General features: G+C 33.1%; 3 protein-coding genes and 1 long non-coding RNA gene across 6 annotated transcripts; 3 read left to right on the forward strand and 1 right to left on the reverse strand.

Annotated features, from left to right (window-relative positions):
* The first annotated feature begins 701 nt into the window (after positions 1-701).
* On the forward strand, positions 702-1228 carry LOC129294699 (uncharacterized). The gene is made up of 2 exons (XR_008589430.1): positions 702-965; positions 1040-1228. It is a non-coding gene; the product is annotated as an uncharacterized LOC129294699 (long non-coding RNA).
* A 5386-nt stretch (positions 1229-6614) lies between these two features.
* On the forward strand, positions 6615-11953 carry LOC129294307 (probable mitochondrial adenine nucleotide transporter BTL3). Of its 2 annotated transcripts, XM_054932555.1 has the most exons (5): positions 6615-7345; positions 8027-8330; positions 9419-9886; positions 10384-10471; positions 11565-11953. In XM_054932555.1, exons 1-4 carry the CDS (start codon positions 6870-6872, stop codon positions 10450-10452), a joined length of 1317 nt encoding a protein of 438 aa, XP_054788530.1. In that variant the 5' UTR covers positions 6615-6869; the 3' UTR covers positions 10453-10471; positions 11565-11953. The 2 variants fall into 2 exon arrangements, with proteins under 2 accessions (XP_054788530.1, XP_054788529.1); XM_054932554.1 differs by lacking the exon at positions 11565-11953 and having other exon boundaries at positions 6616-7345; positions 10384-10623.
* A 146-nt stretch (positions 11954-12099) lies between these two features.
* Positions 12100-16699, forward strand: LOC129294306 (uncharacterized). 2 transcript variants are annotated; one of them, XM_054932552.1, is made up of 8 exons: positions 12100-12872; positions 12991-13131; positions 13243-13470; positions 14112-14319; positions 14770-14906; positions 15140-15220; positions 15808-15874; positions 16029-16699. In XM_054932552.1, the coding sequence occupies exons 1-8, from the start codon at positions 12547-12549 to the stop codon at positions 16326-16328; spliced, it is 1488 nt and encodes a 495-aa protein (XP_054788527.1). In that variant the 5' UTR covers positions 12100-12546; the 3' UTR covers positions 16329-16699. The 2 variants fall into 2 exon arrangements, with proteins under 2 accessions (XP_054788527.1, XP_054788528.1); XM_054932553.1 differs by lacking the exon at positions 15140-15220.
* Positions 16700-21152: 4453 nt separating this feature from the next.
* On the reverse strand, positions 21153-21924 carry LOC129294745 (signal peptidase complex-like protein DTM1). The gene is made up of 2 exons (XM_054933217.1): positions 21577-21924; positions 21153-21492 (listed from the first exon to the last, which is right to left on the reverse strand). Exons 1-2 carry the CDS (start codon positions 21822-21824, stop codon positions 21399-21401), a joined length of 342 nt encoding a protein of 113 aa, XP_054789192.1. The 5' UTR covers positions 21825-21924; the 3' UTR covers positions 21153-21398.
* Positions 21925-26220: the final 4296 nt, after the last annotated feature.

Consider the following 26220-nt stretch of genomic DNA (forward strand, 5'->3'; position numbering starts at 1 on the left):
TATAAATTAATTATTTAGATATATTTTGGATAATATAGATTTAATGTCACTTTTGTTATAAATTTTTATTTTAAAAAATAGAGTATTAAAAATTAATTTAAAATAAATGACATATATCATTTTAAGATAAAGTGGAGGATCCAATCAACTTTTGAGCCGACGAGCATAGATTGCTATCGCTATTTTATACAATTTTTTTTAATAAAAAGATGAACTATTAATTAATTATTTCCTTTTAATCTTAATCTTTCACGATTTTCCATGAATAAGGTAAAAATTACATATAAAAGAAAAATAATTTTAAAACAATGTATTTAATAAAAATAAATTTAAAAATTTAAAAAAAAATATAATTTTAAATTTCTATACTTTATTCATATTTTATTATTAATTTTTGTATTTTTTTGATATTTTTAATTTTTATAATTTTATTTTTTATTGTTTTAAGAAATTTTGAATTTGAAGGAATTTAAAATAATAAAAAATAAAAATAAAAATTAAAAATATTAAAAAAAGTATAAAAATTAATAACAAAACACGGGCAAAGTAAATACACATAAAATTATGTTTTTTAGTTTAAAATAATGAGTTAAAAAAAGTTAAAGAGCACATATCCGAAACTTTTTTCAATTTCTGTCGAAATTATGTAAATATGTTTTTATTATAAACAAAATATAAAATTTTCCCAGACAAATAATTAATTCACATTGTTTTGGCGCACGGGAGTGTCGTTTACATGAGGCGGCTAGGGCGGGAATGGCGGTGGGTATTTCAAGACCCAGAAACGGCTTCCCTATGTCAAACTGTATGAAAGCACGAAAATGTGGAAAGAGAGAAGAGAGGGCCGGATGGAAAACCAAGGCAAGGATCTGAAATCGCAAATGGCGATACGTCGCTGTGCAAAAGCTGCTCTCCTCCTTTCCGACCTGAAATCACTCCCCAGTCTCGCCCCGGATGACAACGAGGTCTAATTTTGAAATGACTCGCATTTTAATTGGTTGCCTTTTTGTTTCTCTGACTTCCAGTTTTGTTTCTCAAGCTGTTGAGGAGAGAAATCGAAGACCTAAAGATTCAATTGGTCAAGCAGCGTTTGATTAACAAGAGAATCAAGCTCTGCGCCCTTTCAGAATTAATTGTCCAAGTCTTCTTGATGCTGTCTCTTTTGACTTTCTTCTTGATGCTCGTCCTGGAAACTCTTTGAACAGTTCTATCAATCTGTGTTCATTTATTTGCTTTTCCTCGCCAGCTTGCAGTGAATCGCTCGGTTTTTTGTGCGTGCCGGATGGATGACTCGACCTTCGACTTCTTCTGCCGCTGATGATGCTGTACCCTTCTGCTGCTAACAAACATTGATTACGGTTAGTTGAAATTATTAACCATAGAGAAGTTTATATTTCTGATATCGCCGGGGCTTCGAGTCTTCCAGGAAGATAACGCGCTGTTTAGAGGCGATGGTTTTGTTTATTACTTCCTCGTCCTCATTTATCAGGCATTCTTTGGAAATTTATCTTACCTTTAAATATAAAAGGTATTATCAAGAAATTTATCTTATCTCTAAATATAAAAGGTATCATAATATATTTAAATAATTTTGTTCTTGTGTTGAAAAAGAAAAGAAAAGAAAAGAAACCGTCTGATTTACTTACCACAAACATGATGTTCAGTATAAGATTGAAAAAGTATTATAATTTTATATAATTTTAATTAAATAAAAAATTTTTATTAATATGTATGAGTATGTTAAAAATACGTTACATATAGAGATGAAAGGGGGCACCATTAATAGTACCTGGATTATGGATTAACTCATTTCTCTTCTTAATTTGGGGTTCCAAGTAGCCCAGTATGACATTCCCCCCTCTCCCCCCTCTTGTTTTTTTTATTGAGTGAGATTATTTTTAGAGAATTTTTTGTATGTACTTGATGCATCATGTCATTTATATTTTGTCCAATAAAAACATGTTATATTTTATTAGTTCAATCAAATAAAATGTTATATATCATTATTTTTAATATGTCATGTTGTAATATTTCAATCAAATAAAATCTTATGTCATGCTCTTATTGGACACAGCATAAATGACATGGTGCATCATGTGTATGCAAGAATTTCTCCGATTTTTATTGTTTTTAGGTTTCTTTTAACATAACTACTTATAAATTAAAGGGATGAGGTGCAATAAAATAGTTTGTTTTGAACCATTGACATTTTAAACTCAATTGTGATATAATTTTATGATTTTATCTATCAATTTTAAAAGATGATGCATAAATTTCCATTTCGTGGTGGACGTTAGATATTTGTTAAATAAGGGATGTAAGTCCAACATGCTTTGCCATGTATGAATGGTTAAGGAAAAAAATAATGCCATTTCACCCATCAATTCTTAAAAACAGTGTAGAAATTCTCATTCCATAATGAAAGCACGTGTTAGCAAATATTAACCCTAAATGTTAGAAACACTGACATTTTATTTGACCAGAAGTATAGATGCGAAAGTATTTCCAGCAATGATTAATTTTAGGCATAATATTCCATTTTGTCATGGGTCACAATCATATAAACACATTTGGATTCAAATTCATATAAAAGTTATTCTTTACTGTTGGACTCTCTTTCACATGACTATCCAAATTAAATCACACTCTCATCCCCTCCTTCTCTTTCCCTTTTTGAATTGCCAAACTCATCCCCTCTCTCAGCTCTCTCTTTCTAAGGGGTTGAACCCTTCTGAGAGCATCAAAAATTGATATGATTTTTAGATGAGTTTTCAATGGTGATATGAAAGTTCACACAATAATTCAAAATCTCATAATATGTTATTTTATAGAGATCGCACTAATTGAAAATATCCATACAAAGTTGAAATTATGTTTGGAGTCTCTCAAATAAACTCTCAACCTCATGATTACCTAAAAAGCCATTTGTTATTCAAACTAGAATACCGATAAACAAAGGTTGTTAAAAAAAAGTTTTATTTAATATGCTGCTATCTATATAAGAGTGGTATTTAAAAATAAATAAATAAAAGACTCATGACTTAACTATGACTCCCAAAGAATCTTAATGTGAAATCTCTAACGGATAGCTTAAACTCAAACGGTTATATTAGGTTATTAAAACTTAAAATACTAAATAAATAAAGTACGTGAAAAATAAATATGAAAATTCGTTGAAAATAAAAAAAAAACTTGACTTAATTAAACTAAAGGGATTCTAATAGCCTAAATATTCTCTCTAACTTCTTGACTGTCCCACTCTTAATGTCATTATGGATATTACCTTGGAAGCCTTATTGGAGATCACATTGGACGCTGCTTGTGCTCACATTAAAGAGAATTGTATTTATATACCTATAATTATGACAAAAAAAGAAATTGTGGTGCTTAGGGTTAATGCTGGCCAAAACAAACTTGAATATATATATATATATATATATTTTTTTCATTTACATTTCAAGTTAAATAAAACTTTTATTTTTCTGATATTCACGGTCAATATTTGTTAGCACATGCATTTATCTTTTATTGAAAATTTTTGCACCATTTTTTAATATTGATGGGCAAAATTGCTCTATAATATTGTATGTTATGAATATTTTTGCTCATAATTCATTTACATGCGGCACAACATCAGGGATCTATAATTATTACTTAACAAACGCATGGCTTCCATAATAGATTGAAGAGTTTTGCATTGTTTTTCAAGATTGATGTGTAAATTTACATCATACTACTTGAGTTTAAAATATCAGCTGCTCCGTGCAAAATATTGTGTGTTTTTAATTTAATCCTAAATTAAATGTACAATCGTTCTATTAATGTGGAACTAAACCGCAACCTTCTCAAATCAAACTATTTTTTCAACTTTTATTCTTTTAATGCTTTGCTGGGAAAATGAAAGAAATAATTGCATGAAGTCAGTTTTCAAAACTTCGCAAAATTCTGCTTTTGTGACTAATATCAAATAATTCCTTTTCAGAAGCGTAAAAATTACTAGCTTTATTTAAAAATATAAAATATTTTTAATTAAATTTTACTTTTAATAAAGTAGTTACCTATTTTTTAACTAATCCTATTTTTTCATATTTATTCCTATTAAATACCTTACAATAAATATAAAGTTATTATTAATAAAAATATTTTTAAAAAAGATAATGATTATAAAAATATTTTATATTTTTAAATATTTAATTTTTTAAAAAATATTTTATATTTTTAAAGAGGGAAGTAAGTTTTTTCACCAATAACTTGTTAAAGAAAAACGCTTGCAACATGCGTTGGTTAGTACGCCTGTCGCATAAAGTTATACGGCGGGCCATTTAGCTTTCGCTCCTCCAACCCCCCCGCCCTTTTTTTTCATTTTCACCCACTTTTTTCATCATGGAGAAACGATAAAACAACTCTTCGACCCGGAGAAAAACATGAAAGTGGGCACTCTCCTTTTTTTTTTTTTTCATTTCCCCTTACTTCTCCCATCTTCACCATTTATTAATTTTATCATTTAAAAATTATTTAATAAAAAAATTTGAATGGTGGAGATGGGAGAAGTAGAGGAAAATGGAGGAGAAAAAATGAAGACACCCCTAGTCCATAATTGATTAGGCTGGCTCCTGATTATTTGTATTTATATTTCTATTTTTTAATTAAAATATCATATAATGAGTACAAATATATAATGGGAAAATTTTACTAAAAACTTCTGGACCAGAAATAATAAAAAAGAGAACATCTACATTTCTAAAACTCTACTACAAATTTAGGATATTGAATTGAAATTAAGATTTTTTAAGAAATGACGAGACTATCCTTAAAGAAATGAAATTAAAAAAAAATGAACTATAAATGTGTAGGGTTATACAAGTAAAGTAGGATAATTAATGGTGATATGAAAAGTAATGAACTATATATAGTAGGAATACGATTAAGTTGTGTTAATATGAAAGCAACATTTAAAATTAATTGAAGTAAAAATGTTGTAATACATAAGTGAAATAAAGCAACTAACGTTAGTCTGGTAAGTATTGAATAACATATAGTAGAAATATGAACAAGTTGTGCTAAATTTTTTTACCATTTTTCAAAGAATTTTAATTTTAATTTAGTATCCTAAACTTGTAGTAAAGTTTCAAAAATTCAAGAATTTTCTCTTTTATTATCTCTTATCCAGGGTTTGTGTTGAAATTTTCCCATATATAATTCTTTACCAATCATAATAATATATTACAAGGTTAATGAGTAAATAGGATCCTAAACTCTTGCTCAAAAATCGTTCTAAACCCTGAACTCTTTTAATATGTAAAGTAAATCTTAAACTTTTAAATTCATAACAAAATAAATCATTATCGTCAACTTTTTTAATATCATTATTGTCAATACGGATACTGTAACAGTTAAGGTTAAATTTATAAAAAAAATAAATTCTAAACAGTATCTGTGTGGACAGTAATGATGTTAAGAAGTTAACGGTCAAGATTTATTTTACTATAAATTTAAAAGTTTAAAATTTATTTTATATATTTTAAGAGTGTAGGATTTAGGGTGATTTTTAAACAATAATTCAAGGTCCTATTTACTCATTAATCTTATATTATATGCACGATTTAATTAACATTTTTATTTTTAAATCGCAAATTTATTTTTAAAAAGGCATCCATCAAAAATTATTTTTATTTAAATTTATATACGTTAAAATAAAAATATTTAAAACATTATGCTTAATAAGATAAATTTTAATTTAGAATACTTTCTCCGCATCCTTCTATAAAACATTTTTTAATGTGAGTTAATGTTAAAAAATATAAGAGATTTTTTAAAATAAGGTTTTATGAAAAATGATTATCTCTATATTATTACCCATTATTTCATTTTATACATACATACATACATACATACATATATATATATATATATATTTATCCTCTTATTAATGAATAATATTTTAAAAAAATTATAAAAACTCAAGATTATAAATTATATTTAATAAATTTTATTAATATATATAATTTGTTAAAAATATTTGATGTCTCAAAATATAAAATATTTTAATAAAAATAGGATTTCATTAATAATATTCTCTCCATTTAAAAATATAAGACATTTTTAAAAAATTAAATGTTAAAAAATGTAAGATATTTTTAATCTTTTAAAATATAATAATTATTTTTTTTAAAAGTGTCTCTATTAATAATAACTTTATATTTATTATAGAATGTTTAATGAAAAAAAATATAAAAAGATAAGGTTAATTTAAAAGTAAGTAACTATTTTATTAGGAGTGTAATTCGATTAAAAATATTTTACATTTTTAAATGGAAGGAATATTTTTTTAAAATTATTTTTTTATTTATTCTCTCTTTCATACTCTTTTATAAATATAGTATTAAATAAAAAATATTTTTAAAGATTTATATTTTTCTGTTAAAAAAATTAAAGTTATAAAATATGTTTAATAAATTTTATTAATATTTATAATTTTATTTAAAAATATCTTATTATTTAAGTGCAAGTGGTGCAAATGATTATTTAAATTTGTCATGGTCAACCCATGATTAATAACGGGATAGTTTCCATTGGCCAGAATCAGGCAAGAGAAAAAGAGCTAACGGGCTCGGGGCGGTAGTTGTTTTCTACGACGCGTTTGAAAGAAGGAAAAGTAAAATTTGGTCGCGGTGGCAAATCTACTATGCTCGGCGATGAGAGCAAAGTGTTGTGCCCCATTATCACCCTTCATACTGCGACTCTCACCTTCAGGCCTTGTATCCTACATTTCCATTTTTTCTTGAGAAAGGTCTCATGTCTTTGCGTTCAATAGCCCTAGAAACACCACCTCCAATCAGCTGCACTTCTAGCTCTGCTTTATTTAGAAAATGCCACCGCTGGAGTTATGTTGCTCACAGGAACAATCTTGTCCTCCGATTCTGTTCAAATTCAATTGCGGTGCTGCCTCCTTCAATGGAGGCGGCTTGTTTCTCGAACCCACAGTTCCTGTTTCATTTTCCCGTTTGATTTCGTCTAGAATTCCTCTCGGTACTGCTTCTTGTTCGGCTTCTTCTGCATACTATTCCCAGCAACCTGTAGTTTTTGGAGGTTTCCGGAGACCGAGGAGGACCTCTGCTACAGCTGGTGGTTGGTTTTTGTCGGCTAGCTTGAGAGGGGGTAAATTTGTTGGGGACCCCAAGATAGATACGGTGCAAAACGGAGGCAAGAGCTCCGACAAGGCTGTTTCGAGTGCCAATGCAGTTGCTGGGCAACGAAAGTCACAAAAGGTTAGAGTGCGGGGCGGCAGTGCTATGAACACCACCAAGCATCTATGGGCTGGTGCTATAGCTGCCATGGTTTCTAGGTATATTTTTTTCGGTGTCCTTATCTGAAAAGTGGGCGTGAGCCATGCCACTACGTTTTCCTCTGGCGTTGTTTTCAATTTGGTGTTTTGGTTACAATGATTTTTAATATGCTCTTATTTATCACACATTGCTGTAAAATTTTTGTGGCGCAACCCTTTAGAAGGATATATCACCCTGTATTTGTAAAGTGGCTTTATTTTATGCATATTGATGCAGTAAATGAATAAAATTGTTCGTATAGAACCGATTCATGTCACTGAGGTCGCAATCTTTTAGTGACCCACTCGGATCAATGATCTTCACATCTCTGCATAACTGATGTTTTATACTTTATTACCTGATGATGTTATAGCTATATATCTTTCAGCATTGTATATGGTTTAAGACCATAACTTTTGACTCGAGTTTGGGTCTAATGTAGCCACAACAATGAAATAGGAACAACTTTACCTACATACGTAGTGATTACAGTGAATTTTTACGAAAAAGAATGGAGGTAAAACAATAAATTGCTTTGCATTTTGAACTAAAAATACTGTTTAGTGAGTGTGTACTTTTGTGACCCTGGGGAAATTGCCTTTGTGATTTGATTCAACTTGCCTTTTTTTTAACCTATTTCAATGCCTACTTTTTGCGTAATTATTTTCCCCCCTTTCTAACAATGCATTTGCCTTTGTCAGAACTTGTGTTGCCCCACTTGAAAGACTTAAGCTGGAATACATAGTTCGTGGTGAACAGAAGAATATTTTTGAGCTTATTAAAACAATTGCGGCTTCTCAAGGATTGAGAGGCTTTTGGAAGGGGAACCTTGTTAATATTCTCCGAACAGCTCCGTTTAAAGCAGTTAATTTTTGTGCTTATGATACATACAGAAAGCAGTTACTCACATTGTCAGGAAATGAGGAAACTACCAATTTTGAGAGGTTTATTGCAGGTGCTGCAGCTGGAATCACTGCTACCATTATTTGCCTACCACTTGACACTGTATGTGGAAATCTTGAAATATGATCTCTCTGTTTTTTCTTTTAATGCCTCAACCAAAGCAACAGACACATATGTTCATCATGCTTTAATATTGATAAATCTGGTAATTCTTCATTTATGATATGCTCAACCAGTTGTCTTTCTATCATTGCAAATATGTAGTGCCAATCTGTTTTTGTGGTTGGAACTGATCAGAAACTATAAGCGTGTCCAATATCCATCTAGTCTCCAGGTCTTGGTTGGATTGATTGTTAAAAATAACTTAGCGATTTTGACATTTCCTGGTTAAGGGAACTTGGTTATTTTATTCAAAAGATGAATGGTGCTGGTCAGCTATATGTACCCTTCAAGTCTGAATGCTGGCCATTAAGAGTGGTGATTTGGGCATGTTTTGGCTGATTAAACATGTCAACTTTTGTCACACTTGCATGTGAATGCAGGGTGCAGTTGTAGAGTAAGATAAATTACCTTGTGTCAAACACTTACTCTTTCCATAGTGGATATGAAGAATGCTTAAGCTTTAAAGTCCCTATTTGAAAATAAGGAATCTTGACAAATTTTTTGTTAAATGTTTCCTGGCAATGCCTTCATAGAGGCCTACTCACACTGTAAGCTGGGCCTTGCTTTAAAGTAGTTCTTGTATGCATTTGTATTGATTCATGAAGATATGGGGTCACGACTGAAGAATATGGACAAAAATTTTTGAGGGCTTTTCTGTTATTCTGATATTATTTTAAAGAAGAATGAGAAGTAAAATACTAAAATTTGTTCCTGTTTTGGTGGTTTGATCTTCTCTCTTCCTGTCCAGCTGGCTGGTCCCTTTGCAACTCAATTTTTTAATTATTTATTAAAATTCAAATAAATGAGGAAGAGTGTGTCAGTGTGATTGGCATAAATGCATGAAATGCGTGCATTTTTTTTTTTTTGATTCTGCCATGGAAAAAATGGTACACCATCCTTTCTGTTTTTTCGCTTCAACTTCATTATGAGCTCCCAATGCAAGTAGGTCTTTTAGTGAATCAAACTGTATGCATTTAACTATTTTGCACTGTGATCACTGGAAGTCTGAACCATGTAGTGTCTTTTAGATTCGAACCAAGATAGTGGCACCTGGTGGGGAAGCCTTGGGTGGTGTAATTGGAGCTTTCCGCTACATGATTCACACTGAAGGGTTCTTTTCTCTTTACAAGGGTTTAGTGCCCTCGATTATAAGTATGGCTCCTTCTGGAGCGGTTTATTATGGAGTATATGATATACTGAAGTCTGCATATCTGCATTCGCCCAAAGGAATGAAAAGAATTCAGAACATGAAAAAAGAGGGGCAGGAATTGAATGCCTTCGACCAGCTTGAGTTGGGGCCAATAAGGACGCTACTGTATGGGGCTATTTCTGGTGCTTGTGCTGAGGCTGCTACCTACCCGTTTGAAGTGGTAAGGAGGCAGCTTCAAATGCAAGTGCAATCCACAAAATTAAGTTCCTTAGCAACTTGTATCAAGATTGTTGAGCGAGGAGGCATTGCAGCTCTCTATGCTGGACTTATTCCCAGCTTATTGCAGGCATGCATATCTTAACTTCTGGAATTCTCCCCTTTTCTTTCACTGGTCTTCGTAAATTTAGCTGTATGGATACCTAGTTAATACTTCTTTCAATTAAGGTGATCATGCACCAGGGTCCAGATGTTCAATTATCTGTTGTGGATAATTTTGATTGTGGTTCTTAATATCATGATGTTTCTTATGACTCTCATTATATTCTTCTTCTGCTGTTTTTTTTTTTTTGAAGGGAGGGCGTTTAATTATTTACATTCTAAATTAGATCGTGCTGTTATGTAGTGACCACAAGATGGCCATGCTTCTCTTCGTCTTCTCGTTTCCTTTTAAAACTATATTACCCTGCTGTATCGCAAATAGAAATGACACTTCAGTAATATTAAGTTGTGTCATTGGAGGCTATACACGTCAATTTTATTGCACGCACATGTATACTTTCATTTTGATAATTCTTCCTGAACATGAGATTTATAAATTTCTCATTCTGATTGTCCTATTTGCAGGTGCTTCCTTCAGCAGCGATAAGTTACTTTGTCTATGAGTTCATGAAAATAGTTCTCAAAGTGGAATAGGTAGCAAGTAGATCCTCAGGTATGTATCATGGGAAGATTTAGAACCAGTAGACTTATGCCCAACTGATCACTCCATTCGCATGTATTACCAACAAAAGTAAATTTTTGGACTGACTCAAAAAGTCAACCTACCCATGCTTAAAGTCTGCAAATATAACTGTTTAGTCTCTACCGGAAGGTGAATTTATTTTTTCTTCCATCTGCTCAAATTTGTTTGCATTGTTATCTGGCCTTAAATTAATAATGCTTTTATGGATGAAAATTCTTCATATTCTTGAAAAAAAAAATTAAAAAATACAGTTAATTTTAAATAAAATTGAATTAATAATTGTCATATAAGAGTATATGTTGTCTATAATTGTAACCAAACAACCCCTAAGAAATCCAATTTATTTGTCGTCTAAGAATTGTAGTTATTTTGCCTAGTGTAGTGTTTACTATGTTATTTGCTGTGTGATGAGCAACTACTGCAATTAGTTGATATAACTTGTTGATTCTAGGACAACGTAGTGTGGAATTTTTTCTTCATCTTTTCTTGCTGATATATGTGTATGTGTGTATATAAAATGTATGGTACTAATGGGGCATGGTTGCCTTGTAACTTATCTGATCATCCTTGAGAACGAATGTCATTTTAAGATTTGAAAGAACAAATAAAGAATTGCCATTCCTTCCGCTGAGATACAATCCCCCCCCCCCAAACCCTCTTTTCTGGGGTGGACTCAAAATTGATAGAAAAGTCACATGTACATTAAACTCAACATATTAACCAAATTAAGTTCTATGGATCGTTTTCGATATAAGTGTAGAGATTTTTCTTCGTTCTTATAACCTCAACATAAAAATACACGAACCAAATATAAAATATTGTTAAAATAAGAGAAAATGTTGAGTTCTAAGTTGATTCCAGCTCCCGAGCATGTCATTGTGAATTCAGTTTTAATTCTGAACCACAAAGGCAAGGAAGAGAAGAGAAGATGTTACACACTAGCTGATTGAATAGGAGTGCTTCGACAGGAGAGTTTTACAAGAATTATGCTCAAGAATAGAAAAAGAACTAAATTCTTAGATAGCTTATTGCAGACAAAAACTCAATATTGTTTGATCAACAGGGGGGAGCCGGATGGACTGTAGACTGTTCGTTGTCTCCCGTTCTCTATATCGTGTGGAGAGGACCGACAGAGGGTTATGGACAGGATAATGGTGGTTGCCTCTTCACTCCAACTCCCCACCCTCCTCATTTACTAGGCTTTTGTTTTGAATGAAATTGTTAGGACTGAGGAGTTAGGCCTAATAATTAAGAACATGATACGGACGTTTGCTGTCACGAAAGGTATACTATTCATTCATTCATTTATTTTTCGAGTAGCGAACGAAAGGCATATTTTGCACATTGCAAATAGGAGGATCAACATCCTTCGTATAATTTTCATTTGGTTTTGAAAAAATACTTTCGTCTTCACGCGTTTCTTTTTTTCTTGATGAAAACTATTGTTTCGAATTTATTCTCTTCATTATGGATTCCATTGTTCTGGAGAAAGTTCCGCTGACAATCTGAGCTGGGATGATTAGTGTAACTGTAACCTTTGACATACGGTAGTACTGTAGTGCCAGTGAGCAACTAAGCATCAGTATATTATGAATCTGTGCCAAGAGCTTGGTGATAATGCTCTATCCAAAGTATATTGCGAATCTATGATTATAAAAGAAAGAAGATTGAACAAGAAGTTTTCTGTTAGTTAACTTGAAAAAGCTACCGAAATCAATCCTTTTAAAAAAGAATCAATGAGACTAACGCGGGGTAGCCGAATGGTGGACCCGGGACCCCAGCTGTCGCTACTAGGCAGGAGGTAGCCATGGCAGTGGCACAGGCATTTGTGGAATGGAACGAGGGCGTCAACATCGTAATTTTAAATTTGTAATTTCAAAAAGCACTCGCCCAAACGCACAGTCACACGGCTTCATTTTCGCGACTCTGTATCCGCCTTTGTTAATAACGCTCATCGCTCTGAGAAACTTCCCTCCTTTCCATTTGCCTTCTGCTACGGAGCCTGCGTTATCACTTTCACTTTGTGCTTCTTGTCAACTCCCGCTATGTCGCCGTCCGCCCACGGGTCCTCCGAAGCTGACGGCTTCTGCTCGGGCTGTTTCGATGCGAATAATATTTCTCACAATGACGAAGCTAGATCTTTTCATGTGAATTGCAAACATTGTGGAAAATCTGGTTCTTCTCCGTCGTCCTCGGGGTATTCAGACTTGTTTTGTCATCACATGGTTACATTGAAGGAATGGAAGAAGCTCGGGAGAATTCTTATCGCGTCTGCTAAGGGCTTCACGATTGGAGCTGGTCTTAAGGGTGGTCTTGCTCTTTTCTCGATCCTAGCTCGATTGAAGCAAAGAAAGCCGCTCAATTCTCTGAGGTAGTACTCGTGAAATATAAGATACTCGAATATCGGTTTGCAGAATTCGCGCGGCCTGTCTATTAACCATTCCATTCTCTCATTCATGAACATGTTTGTTTCTCATTCCCTGATTTAGGAAGGAGGCTCTGAAAACAAACAGTGAAGCAATTGTTACGGCTGTAAAGGAATCATTGAGTTACGGTCTTTTTCTTGGAACCTTTGCGGGAACATTCGTGTCCATGGAGGAGCTTATAGGTGCTTTGGGTGGTCACCGCAGGCACGTTCTCTCGTGGACAATCAATTTTGTTTAGTGGTTAACATTTACGCTTTATGAGGTTGATCAACTGTTTGTGAGAGATTTTGATTCGTATTGTTCCTCCTAGCTCAGGACAGCAAGATGGAGATCTTTGGTGGCAGGGGCGATTGCTGGCCCATCCATTCTTCTGACTGGCTTTAAAACACAGCATACAAGCTTGGCCATTTACATATTTATGCGTGCTGCTGTCTTGGCATCTCGATGTGGGATTAAGAGCAAACGATTTGGGGGAATTTGTAAACCTCTCACATGGAAGCACGGTGACATTTTCCTTATGTGTCTCTCCTCGTCACAAATATTGTACGTGCCCTTTCTTTATATGGATAAGTTTAACATACTAGCGTGGCTGTTCATGTGTGCTTTATCATTTCCTCTTTTTTCTCTCTGATGAGTAATCTTATCTTTCATTGGATGAGCTGGTAGTCGAAAGTTGATACTTGATCTCACATGTGATTTCCGCTTCACTAATGAACTGCGCTGCATTCTTCATTATAAAATTACTCATATACTTCAAGGTAAAATCAAGTCCAGTCAGGTAAAATGCTTGAATGAGATGTCAAGTGACTGAGCTAGTTTATTACCTGGATCTTTAATCGTGGTTGTATTCCAACTTTGCAGCATATAAATGACTGTGTTATCTACTTTTCAGGACTACAAGCTTATTAAAAATGATCTTGTGAGATTAATTTTGTCTTGATTTTATTTAGTAGAATTTTTAACTAACGCTTATGTTCAAGTAAATAAAGATGTTTGTCATCTGTGCATGGTTGTGAATGTGATGACAGCCACATGGGTACTCCCTTACAGTTCTTTCTGGGCAAAAACATATGGGAAACGCTTTATTTTCTGCCCTAATGCGCCTCTTTCTTGTTTTTTTTTTAATCATGTTTGTACAAAAATGATTGACAGAAGTAGGAAAATGTTTTGGCAATTTGTTGTAGGTCTGCTTACATATTAAAGCAAGAGAGTCTGCCTTCTTCATACAAGTCATTTCTCAATAAACATGGTGGTAAGGATCTTGTTATCTTACAAGGTGTGAAAGATATTGCCAGTGGCATGCCTTTTACTGATTTGGAAGCAATACAAAGATACTACAAGGCCAAGGGTGTCGATGTGCAACTAGATCCAAATATGGAAGTTCCTTGCTCGGTATGGGAATGATATCCATTTCTTTATTTCTTTATAGATTTTTTTTTTTTTTTGGTCGGGGGGGTGGTTTTTGGGGACAAAATGTAAAAGACAGGACATAGTTATCACATGTTCCATGGTTAACAAATTTGTACTATCAAAACTAGAAACTGGAAACCATTTGATTTAGCATCTAGATGCCAATTTTGGCTTGGAAATATCATTATTTCCGTAGTAATTAAAGTTCATCTTATATAATGAGGAAAACATAAATTCTTCATCACGATCAGGCCCATTAGACTCAAAAGTCCTATGGTAACTGTTAAGTATTTGATGAGGAATTACTTGAAGGCTAAATATTTTTTTGTAATTTTCTTTAATGGACTCTCTCTCATAGAGGCGTATTTTTTTTTTTTTCTCTCTTTACATGTGAAGCAGTATCGTAGTTTTACATTGACTAGTGTCTTGCAGATTATTCATGAAAACCAGTCATGTGGTGGACATTTTCTTTCCTTTCTCCTTGAAGCTTACAAGAGAGCATTATCTGTCTATCTTCCAGTTTATCTGATCCCTGCACTCTTAGTTCACAGACAAGGACTTGTGAAGAGGTGATCGACTAATCTAATATCCGCTTTCTCCTTTGCAAACATATTGAGAAATGAGCCCGTGTTTTATATTAATATAATTTCTCCGAATGAAAGGATTCCCAAGATGCATGCAGTCCTTCAGCAATGTGGAAGGATTGCATTTCTATAATGTGTTTTGGTCTTTAATTATGGCATGTTATGTGAGACGACAATTCTTCGGCCTTAGTGCTCAACATCAACATTCTTCTACGCAGGCCTCATACAATATTAGCCAAGGGTCTTGTTGGCACGGCGAGATCAAGCTTATTTCTGTCTGTTTATTGCTCATCTGCCTGGTCAGCATCTTCTTGCATACTTAGTGCCCATCACCTTGTTCCTAGTTGTCTTATTGCTAATTTGGCAATGGTTTTAAATTTAGCGTTCTTTCACTGTTCAAAATTTCCAACCATGCTGGTGCGTTATGCTGTGCGGTGTCCATACATAACTCCATAGAACATGTATTGGCCAAACACGCAAACCAACATTTCAATTATGCGAATTCTGGTCAAATACAAAAATTACTAGAATCAAGGATAGCAATATAAATGTCTATAATTCTTGTAATCTTTATGACAGTCGCGATCTTGCATGTCTAAAGATACACGATAGTTAAACCAAATATATGCATAGTAATACAATACTGAATTATAGAAGCATCTATTTTTATTAAAAATTTGATAGAAAAGATGGACAAACACTATCCACATTTCTCTTTATTGCTAAACATTGGCTTAAAGATTGAAGACTTGTCTTGTGGGACACAAAAGAAATGCATGGTTCCAAGTGCTTGCTTTCAATTGGCTCTATCATTGTCGATTTTATGACGTGACTTTTGTTGAAACTATATTATATGTATGATATGGATGCCTTTATTGTTCATCAGGATGTGGACGTGCTTGCTTTTCAGAATCTTCAGAAGATGCAACATTCCAATGGTGTTCGTGGGAACGGTACATTGCTTCCTGAGTCTTTATATTCTTATCTGTTTGGCTGGGGTATTTTAATTTGTATGATCTGCTTCAACTTGTGCTGTCGAAATTATGTTGCGGGGAAAGTCTTCTATATGACATCGTTGATTATTGCAAAAAGTTGCATTTTGGGCAGTTTCCCGCTGGCCTTGCATTGGGTATTGAGAAGAAAAGCAGACGAATGGAGATTTCATTATACTGCTTTGCGCGTGCAATCGAGAGCTTTCTCGCATGCTTGGATGATGTAGGATATTTATCGCAGTCAATAAAGATCAGGAGAGCTGATATTCTGGTTTTCAGCTTGTCAACAGCCATCATAATGCACTGCTATGCACAGGAGAGGGAAGTATTTAGATCCAAATATTTGAATGTTCTTGACTGGGTGTTCGGTATACCTCCTCCGCCATGTGAAACTCCACGCTGTAAAGGTGGATAGAAAACAAACAAATGCTTGCCCAAAAGGCAATTTTATTTGCCACTTGCTGCTGAAATCCAAGGGAAAACGATGCCTGAATTCTTGGCTACGAGGATGGCATCGAATTCAATCAGCCGTTCACTTAACACGAACTAGCATTTTTTACCGAATGCTTGTGGCTTCCGTGGAGACTGCGTAGTGTTTTTTTTTCCATTCGAGGAAGCATGTAGTACTACGTTTTCTCACGGTTTTTGTTGATGTCATACCCCGTCCGTGTTCGTGTGGATGTAGGCTAAATTTTGAAAACAGTGATGATGGGCGTGCAAAAGCCCGAGCCTGTTGATACTTAGTTTGGTAGGGCATTTTATTCATTTAGAGACTTTTTTTTTTTAGAGCCAAGTTAAAAAAAAATGAAAGATTTTTGCATCCCTGACCTTTATAAGTCATTTAAAAACAGGTTTAAGCTATTTTTTTTCACACGTGATTGAAATTGTTATTAAAATTACAAGGTTAAAATTGTTTCGCTTTTTTTCAAGTGTTTGAACTAGTATATGAAAATCGTCCGATTTGTTAGATCGTGCTACCATAATTAAAAAGTTAAATGAAAAATACGTGTACTTTTGCGCCTAACATTGAAACGTGATCAATTTAGAATATGGCCTCATTGATAATTCTAGTGCAGGCTAATGTGATTTGATTTATAATATTGACAAATATTGGAGAAACAATATATTCTTTCCAGTATTATAAAGGACTTTTTTAAATATCATGTTAAAAAATCTAAAACATTTTTAGTTTTTTAAATTATATTTATTTTTTTAAAATGTTTAATTAGAAATATAATTAATAAGATTTTTAATTTAAATAAATTTGTAATTTTAAATGTTATTAATTATTTGATTTAAAAAATGTTATCAATTACAATTTTGGAAGAATTATTGTAGAAAGATTATAATTGTTAAGAAATTTCAGGAAATATAAAAATAAGTTTAAAGTGAACTTGATAAATAAATTTTGATATATATTTATTAAAATGCTTTTATTAAAAAAAAGAATCACATCAAACTCCGCCTATATTTATAGCCGGTCCTAAGCGCGGGTAAAGGAGGAGGGTTGTGTTAGGCCATCAACAGCCAATGTAAAACTTTGTTGAACCTATCATGAACATGAACAATAGACGTTATAATGTTAATGTTAGGTCGTTGCCCGTAAGTAACGCGCTGCATGGCTCGAGTACAATGATAAGTGAGTTAGAGCCGCTGCATTGGCACCTGGATGTAGTGTTAAATGAGCAAGGGCTACCGCATCATTCTGGACGCACGCGGCTAAAGAAGTTAGTCCATAAGAGCAAAATTAGATTTGGTACTTGAAATGTTGGGATATTAAATTGTAAATTTGTAGAGGTTGTAGGGGTTATGATTTAAAGAAAAATCAATATCCTTTGCCTGCAAGAAACAAAATGGCGTGGAGAAGAAGCTAAGGATATTCAAGGTTTCAAACTTTTATATACATGAAAAGTAAGTGCACGCAATGGAGTAGGCATCATTATAGATAAAGAGTGGAAGAAGAACGTTGTAGAAGTTAGCAGAATTGGAGACAGAATTATTTCCTTAAAAATGATAATTGAACGTGAGACTGTTAATATTGTTAGCACTTATGCGCCGCAAGTCGGGACAGAAGCCAGTCTTAAGGAATTATTTTGGGAGGATCTAGAGGGGTTGATTCAAAACATACCACAGAGTGAAAAGATTTTTATTGGAGAAGACTTTAATGGGCATGTCGGGAGGGAAGCTGGTCAGTATGCGAGGGTGCATGGTGGTTTTGGTTTTGGAGAGCTAAATAATGAAGGAAAAACTCTTCTTGATTTCTCATTAGCGTATGATTTTAAGATTGCCAACACTTGTTTCAAGAAGAGAGATGAGCATCTCATCACTTACAAAAGTGAAGCCTCAAGGTCACAGATTGATTTTCTTTTGGTTAGGAACACAAATAGAAGACTTTGTAAAAATTGCAAGGTGATTCCCGGAGATGTTGTAACGACACAACATAAGGTCCTAATCCTTGATGTGTGTATTATGAGTAAAATTCAAAAATGTCGACAAGTAGTAGCACCAAGGATTAAGTGATGGCAATTAAAAGGTGAGAAGCAAGATATTTTCAAGCGAAATCTTTTGGATAAAGGAATTTGAGAATCTCAGGAAAGTGCTAACATCATATGGGAGGATATGGCTAAAAAGATACGGGAGGTTGCAAAAGTAGTTTTGGGAGAATCAAAAGGTTCTGGTCCGAAAGATAAGGAGTCTTGATGGTGGAATAATAGTGTACAGGACAAAATCAAGTATAAGAAGAACTGTTTTAAAGCCATATATTTGTGTAACAATGAGAAAAATTGTGAGAGGTACCGTATGGGTAAGAAGGAAATTAAGAGAGCTGTGGGTAAAGCTCATTCTAAAGCTTTTGAAGAATTTTATAAGAGCCTTGAGACGAAGGAAGAAGAGCGAAATATTTATAAGATTGCCAAGAGTAGGGAAAGAAAATCAAGAGATCTAGAACAGATAAGGTGTATTAAGGATGAAGAGGGAAGAATTTTAATTACAGATGATGAAATTAAAAATAGATGGGAGACTTACTTTTCTAAACTTTTCAATGATGGAGAGGGTTCATCTAGTAACTTGGAGGATTTAGTAACTGGTGAAGGAGAACAAATTTGTCATTCTATCGAATAATACGTGATAAGAAAGTAAAGGAAGCTCTTAAGAAAATGGCAAATGGTAGAGCCAACGGACCTGATTGTATATCTATCGAAGCGTAGAAATGTTTAGGTGAAGAAGGGGTGAGATGGTTAACTAAGTCATTTAATGTGTTTTACGGTCCAAGAAAATGTCTGATGAGTGGAGGAGAAGTACATTAATTCCTATTTATAAAAATAAAGGAGATATTTAGAATTGTACTAACTATAGAGGGATTAAACTCATGAGCCACACAATGAAATTGTGAGAAAAAGTAATTGAGCACAGGTTGAGATTGGAGACAAGTATTTTTGAGAATCAATTTGATTTTATACCAGGTAGATCAACTACAGAGGCAATTTATCTACTAAGGGGATTAATGGAAAAGTATCGTTGTAAAGATAAAGATCTACACATGGTTTTTATTGATTTGGAAAAAGCTTATGACCGTATACTAAGAGAAGTGCTTTGAAAAGCGTTGGAAAAAAAGGGAGTACGAATTGCTTATATTAAAGCCATACAAGATATGTATGAGAGGGTAAAAACTAGTATAAGAACGCCTAGTGGTCAAACAAAGAATTTTCCTATAAAGATTGGACTACATCAGGGATCATCTCTGAGTTCTTATTTGTTCAACTTGATTTTAAATGTTTTGACGGAACATATTCAAGGGGAAATTTCGAAATGTATGCTCTTCACGGATGATATAGTTCTTATAGCAGAGACAAGAGAAGAGGTTAATTACAAACTTGAGTTATGGAGGAGGACATTGAAGTCGAAAGGTTTTCGTCTGAGTAGAAGTAAAACGAAATATTTATATTGTAAATTTGGTAAAGGACTATTTGACAATAATTTGAAAGTGAAATTGGGAGATCAAATTATACCTCAAGTGAAAAAGTTTAGATATTTGGGAGCTATTATTCAAAATGATGGCGAAATCAATGGAAATATTTCACATAGAATTCAAGTTGGGTGGTTTAATTGGAGAAAAGTTAAAGGAGTTATTTGCGACTGTAAGGTGCCTAATAAACTTAAAGCAAAGTTTTATCGCACTGCTATCAGACCGGCAATGTTATATAGTAGTGAATGCTGAGCTCTAACGGGACAGCAAGAGCATAAAGTTAGAGTAGCAGAGATGAGAATGTTACGATGGATGTGCGGACATACACGTAAAGATAAAATTTGAAATGAGCACGTACGTGAAAAAGTGAGGGTGACACCTATTGAGAAAAAAATGGTAGAAAATCGATTGAGATGGTTTGGACATGTACAAAGAAGACCAAGGGAGGCACCAGTGAGAAGAGTGGAACATATAACTTTGAGTCCGATTAAGAGAGGTAGAGGAAGGCTTAAGAGAACACTCTTGAAAGTTGTTGAATGCAATCTCTTAATTAATAATATTCCTAAAAGCTTAATAAATGATAGAGCACAATGGTGTCTTGCAATCTATGCAGCTAACCCTAATTAGTGAAATAAAGGCTTGTTGTTGTTGTTGTATTATTGAAATAAAAATATAATTTATTTATTTATTTTTGAATGAAATTTATCGCTAATTCTTACTTGTAATTAATTTCTTTAAAGCGACTAGATGTAATTCTCTCAATTAAAAAACGTGTTCAACCCTCCTCTTTATCCTTCTTCCTCAACAATGACCACCCCTCCGCGCAACAGTTCCGGAGCTCATCTTTCTCTTCACCCTCCATTATCATCTTCCTTCCCACAATCCCCCCACCGTTTCCGCACCCACCACAACTTTCTCTCCTGTGCTTTCTACGGTGCCGACACCTCTAGAATAAAAAAAGCCAAGAAAATTGTGAATTCCACTCCGTCGACCTTGCCCTGGTCCACTACTGCTGTCCGTGCCATCAAAGTTCCTTCCTTATTTCTTGTGTTGCGGCTCGAATCTGTGGTCCATTTAATCTGAATCAAGAAAGAGGTGATTTTGACTTTTCTCCCTTTCTCCTCGTGTTCGTCCCACTCATGCAATAATGGTAGAAATGGATATCCAGATTCGGTTTTTGTGTTGGAAAGAAGAGGACAATTGATGGTGAAGAGGAAGATGGGCACTGGAACTGTTGCACCTGAGAGAAGGTTATTATTGTTATAGAGGAAGGCCGATGCCTTTTTTTTTTTTTAAGACATTTTAGTAAATGGCGGCGTAGGGTAGAATATTGGAGAGAGCATTGGCAAAGAGAACGCGCAGTGGAGGGCGTAGAGTGTGTACTAAATTTAGGGCAGTGCCTGCTTGCAGGCGTACATGGACATGGATGAAAGCTATACATATCATATGGTCATCATTACCCTCGATGAACAGATCAACGCACTCGTTGAAATCGCGCGGCCGGCGAGAAGGAAGCAGGAGTCATGAGGAGTCGGAAACATAGCCCCACCACCTGTAGATCGCATATCCATAAATGGCGGCGTAGGCAGTCACCCTGAGTGGAGAACTGGCAAACCTGGGAGCAAGAGAAGTAAGAGGAGAGATGAGAAACAAGTAGAGCGGCGGAAAAGAGAGGGAAGAAAGGAAGAAGAGAGCCGACCTGAGAAAAGGAGAAGCATGGGGATGGGGGAGAAGAGCGGCTCTTTCGCGGGCGGTGACAGGGTGGGGCCAGCGAGAGAAATGGCGATTGAAGTAGTCCCAGTCGGGGAGGAGGACGCCGGCAATGCCGAGAACGCCGAGGATATAGGTAAGCAGCATCTTGAGAGCAGAGTGAGTGGAGAGGCCAACCACCGCTATCACGGCTGCCAGCCACAGAAGACAGGTCTTGAGGGCGGCGTCGGTGGCCATTCACTCCCCTCGATTACCATTCACCGCCACGCTTGGGCTTGGCTGACCCCTACCCCCTTAACAATAAATAAATCTCATTCCCAACCGCCACTCGCCACTCGCCGCCTCATAAATAAATGCCTTCACCGTCACGCTCACACCTGTCCTTTCCCCACTTTCACTTTTCTTTTTGGGCTTCCATCGCCTCTACTGTGCCCCCATTTTCTCCTTCCTTCCAACTAAAGCCGAAGACAAAGGTCAGATATGAAGGATCGGACTTCAAAATTTTGTTTAAATAAAGATTTAAATTTTAAAAATAAATTTTTTTAAAGTAATTGAGCTTAAGAGTTTAGCCTGACAAACCTTATAAAAATAATTCGAGTTCGGACAACCCTTCAAGTCCTGTTATATTATTATTATTATTTTTGTGTAATACGTATTTAAAATTTATTTTAATTTATTATATTATTATTAATTTTAATTTATTTTAAAATTAATTTAATATAATTTTTTAATAAATATTAGTGTATAGTATAAAATTTATAATATTTTTTTATAATTATTATGTTTGTGTATTTATAAAAAATAAACTATTTTTTATTTAAGATTTAAATTTTATTACTAGACTTCTAAATGTGTATTGTTTAATTTCTAAAAAAATTATGAGAATTTTAATTTTTTTAATTTTAAAATATTTTAATTAATTTATAATGTTTAATTTTATTTTAATTATTTATTTTTTAAAAAGGACTTGCGGCTCCAACCCTGAGTCCTTCACATAAAGATTAGACTTGAGAAATAAAATTTAAAATGAAAAATCAAGTTTAAAGGCCAAGCCTATAAGGATCAGGCCCTTAAAAGTTGAGTCCTTACGTATTTCTAGCTCTACTTCCAACCCCATCCCTTCTTCATCCCTTTACTTTGCTATCATAATTTGCTTATCACACATGATTTTATTTTTTTTAGTATGAAATAATTATTAATAAAATTTATTTTAAAATTATCTCTCATTATTTTATTTCTTTCTCTTTTATTAAATAAATGTAACTTTAAAAGTTTGTATTTTCCAAGTGTATCTGATTGATTCCATTGTATTCACAATTTTTGTTTAAAATACTGTTCTACAAGATGAGACCAAACGAATATTATATATAACATAACCCTACCTTCTTAATTACTCTCTATTCGTCAAAGTATAAGATATTTTCGATCATGTTCACAAGAGTTAAGAAAAGTAATTAAAAGTAGGTTGCATCCTTAAATGGTAAACATTATCATTACTTTCTAAGACTATCTTTCAATTAAAATTAATATATCTTAATCACCTTTAAATGGATAAATTAGTGTAACGAACAGGAAGCAATTGCTTGAAAACCTGTATTTAAACAATCAAACAATCTTCCTCAAGTGCATAAGTCTACAGGCTTCTTATATTAGAGATGTCACAAAACATTAAGTCTCTGCTCCTATACTTAAGATTGATCTTTTTTTTAAACTTCAAATGGTGTAAACACACACATGTTCCTGTTATAGCTTGGATGGTCTCATTTTAGAACCTAGGCGTGTGAGTAAAATCAGCTTTTAACTCATAAAATTTAATTTTAACACTACTTGTTATAAATGGAGAATGACTACCCATAAATATTAAATCTGTTCACACTTAGATAATTTAATAATTTATTATCATAACTTCAAACTCATCACATACAAGACACCACAAATGCCAAGTTCCTACTCATACAATCAAGGTCTGTCTCATTTTTTAATTTCAAATGATATGTCAATCATGCACAAGTCTTTTTTGCAGTCGGTGATAATCCCATGTTGGGTTTCAAATGTGTGTCCAATATGGATTTTCAAATTCCAAACAAAACATATTTTTAATATCATTTGTTAAGAATGATAAGCGATTACCTAAAAACCTCACGTCCAATCACACTTAGATAATCATAATTAGCTATTAAATAAAATATAAACTACAGAATAAAAAATGATAATATTATATATTAGGTGGTGCTATATATGAATATAAGTCACTTGATGCCATGCAAACTGACGATAAAGAGACATGAGAGGGGATCAACTGGCATTAGTCATTCAAATGAAATAAGTGATCGCAAGGCAATCTAGCAGCATTATTGCTTATTGATAAATCATAAATTTTATATATTTTATCTCATATTTTTCATGTATTTTAGATTAATTTAAGTTTATCAAATATTATTTAAATTATTAGTTAATTTTAAAAAATAATATATTTTGGAATTAATTATAGAAATTTTAGACTTGAATTGTGAATATTTTATTTTTTTTTTCATTTTTAATGTGGTTTAATTTTATCAATCTTTAATTGAGCTAAATTTGAAGCATCATTCATTATTTGAGATTTTGACCATTTTATGAAAAATTATAATTGTTAAAAAAGGTAATTTGAAAATATTTTGAGGCATCAGATTTATTTTTAATATAATCTATACCAATAGGTTCTAGTTGACTTTTTAGGTTATGAAAACACAATTGATAAAATATAGTGGTAAAGATTAATTTTTGAATTTCAATAAACATTCAATGGTCAAAGCTTTAAAAAATAAAGAAGGAATTTTTAAGATTCATTAAAAGTATGATGAATATTTTTAACTTAGGACAATAAGAGAATTTTTACTCTCTTTTTTTTCTTTTTTTATTGACTCATTTTAAATTCAATGATTCAATTTTTTTTTTAAACTCTCCGCCCTCTTTTTTAACTATTAAATTATTATTATTTTTAAATTCCCTCTCCTCCTCTTATCATTACACAACCGCCACCTCCAGGGAGCTCTGGGTTTTTCCCCCCTTTCGACCATCACCATCATCCACAGCGTTTCCCTTCATCCACGACTGCATCATCCATCCATCATCCATCATCTCTCACCTCACCACCTCCATAATTAGCCACGCACACATGATTATCTTCCTTCCAATTTTGTAATTCATTCCAAAATCTCATCTCTCTTGCTTCTCCACAGATTTGACGCAAATATTATCATCCTATTTTCCTTTCCATTTCACGTATCAACCCCACCTCTTCATCACCCATCAACTACTCTCCATATCCATTAATTATTTACCATGGCCGTGGATTATGTGGTCAAAGGAGGAAGAACATTATTTATGAAAGCTTGAACTAGCTTAAAAGACAACTTAAAATGAGCATAAAGGAAGCTGAAACCTAAAATTTATATTTGAAAATAATTGGGGAGTAGTTTTTCATTTATCTTTTAATTCAAGAGTTTGAAATTATTTAATTTTCAATAATTTTAAGTTGTATTGCTTGAGTACAATTTAATTTTAAGTTATAAATATTTTAAATCTTAGATTTGATTGATATTTGGATTGATTTTATATTTAATGAATTTCTAAAATTTATGTTTATATACCCTTGCTTTTCCAATTAAATTAATGATTAAGTTCTCATTGTTGATTTGATTGTCATTGTGGTGTTCCTTTTATCTCTTGATTATTCAATTGAGTTAGTAATTTGTCTAATTATTCAATTAGATAATTTAAACATATTTTTTAGAGTTATTGTGAATCAATCATTATTAGTTTTAATAGATCTAATTTGCCTAATTCATAATTGTAGTATTTGGTTCATTATGAGTTTTTTAATAAAATTAAATGTTAGGCTTTGCACTTGTGGGTTTTCTTTGCTTTAATTGGGTAATTGAATTTATTAATTTCACTCTCCTATCATTTTTCTTTGGTTTAACTAATTGATTTGAGTTAGAAAAGTTAATTCCATGTGGAATCCTAAGTTGTTCCCTTTACTACATTTGAATCAAACTTTTTTTAATTGTTTGTTAATTTATCCTTTTTGTCAATTAATTCATTTCTTTAGTTTACATTTTATTTTTCTTGACACAAATCCCCCCAATCATAATTTAGAACTCATTCATTGTATAATAGAATTTAGGTGTTAGACATTAACATTAGCATCCATTTAGGTGATTTTAGTGGTATAAATTACATTTTCTCATTTATATTTTAGTATAAAAATCTAGCATTTAATTTTAATTTTTTTAGTAATTAAATATCTAGAATCAACTTAAAATAACCCCTAAATTACTCCTTGGAAAGAATGACCAAAGGTTGGCCTATGATATATTAAATCAATTTTAGTTTAATTGAGTATTGACATGACTAAGGCAATCCATCAATTTTTAACAACTATAATTTTTCACAAAATAGTCACTCATAATTAGAGGTGTTTAACCTTGTACATATCTTAGTTGGTGTCCAATTTGGTTTCTATCGTGTCAAGATGAGTCATTCCTAGCTCAAAAAAATTAGGAGAGGACTTCATGGGATGAGGAGGACAAAAAAGAGTTCAGGATAAGACACGATGTTATCTATGGGACGTACCATCCCTTATATTATA

This window comes from Prosopis cineraria, unplaced genomic scaffold (assembly GCF_029017545.1).
Source record: "Prosopis cineraria cultivar Desert tree isolate PC_DT_omini unplaced genomic scaffold, ASM2901754v1 PC15, whole genome shotgun sequence".
NCBI lineage: Eukaryota > Viridiplantae > Streptophyta > Magnoliopsida > Fabales > Fabaceae > Prosopis > Prosopis cineraria.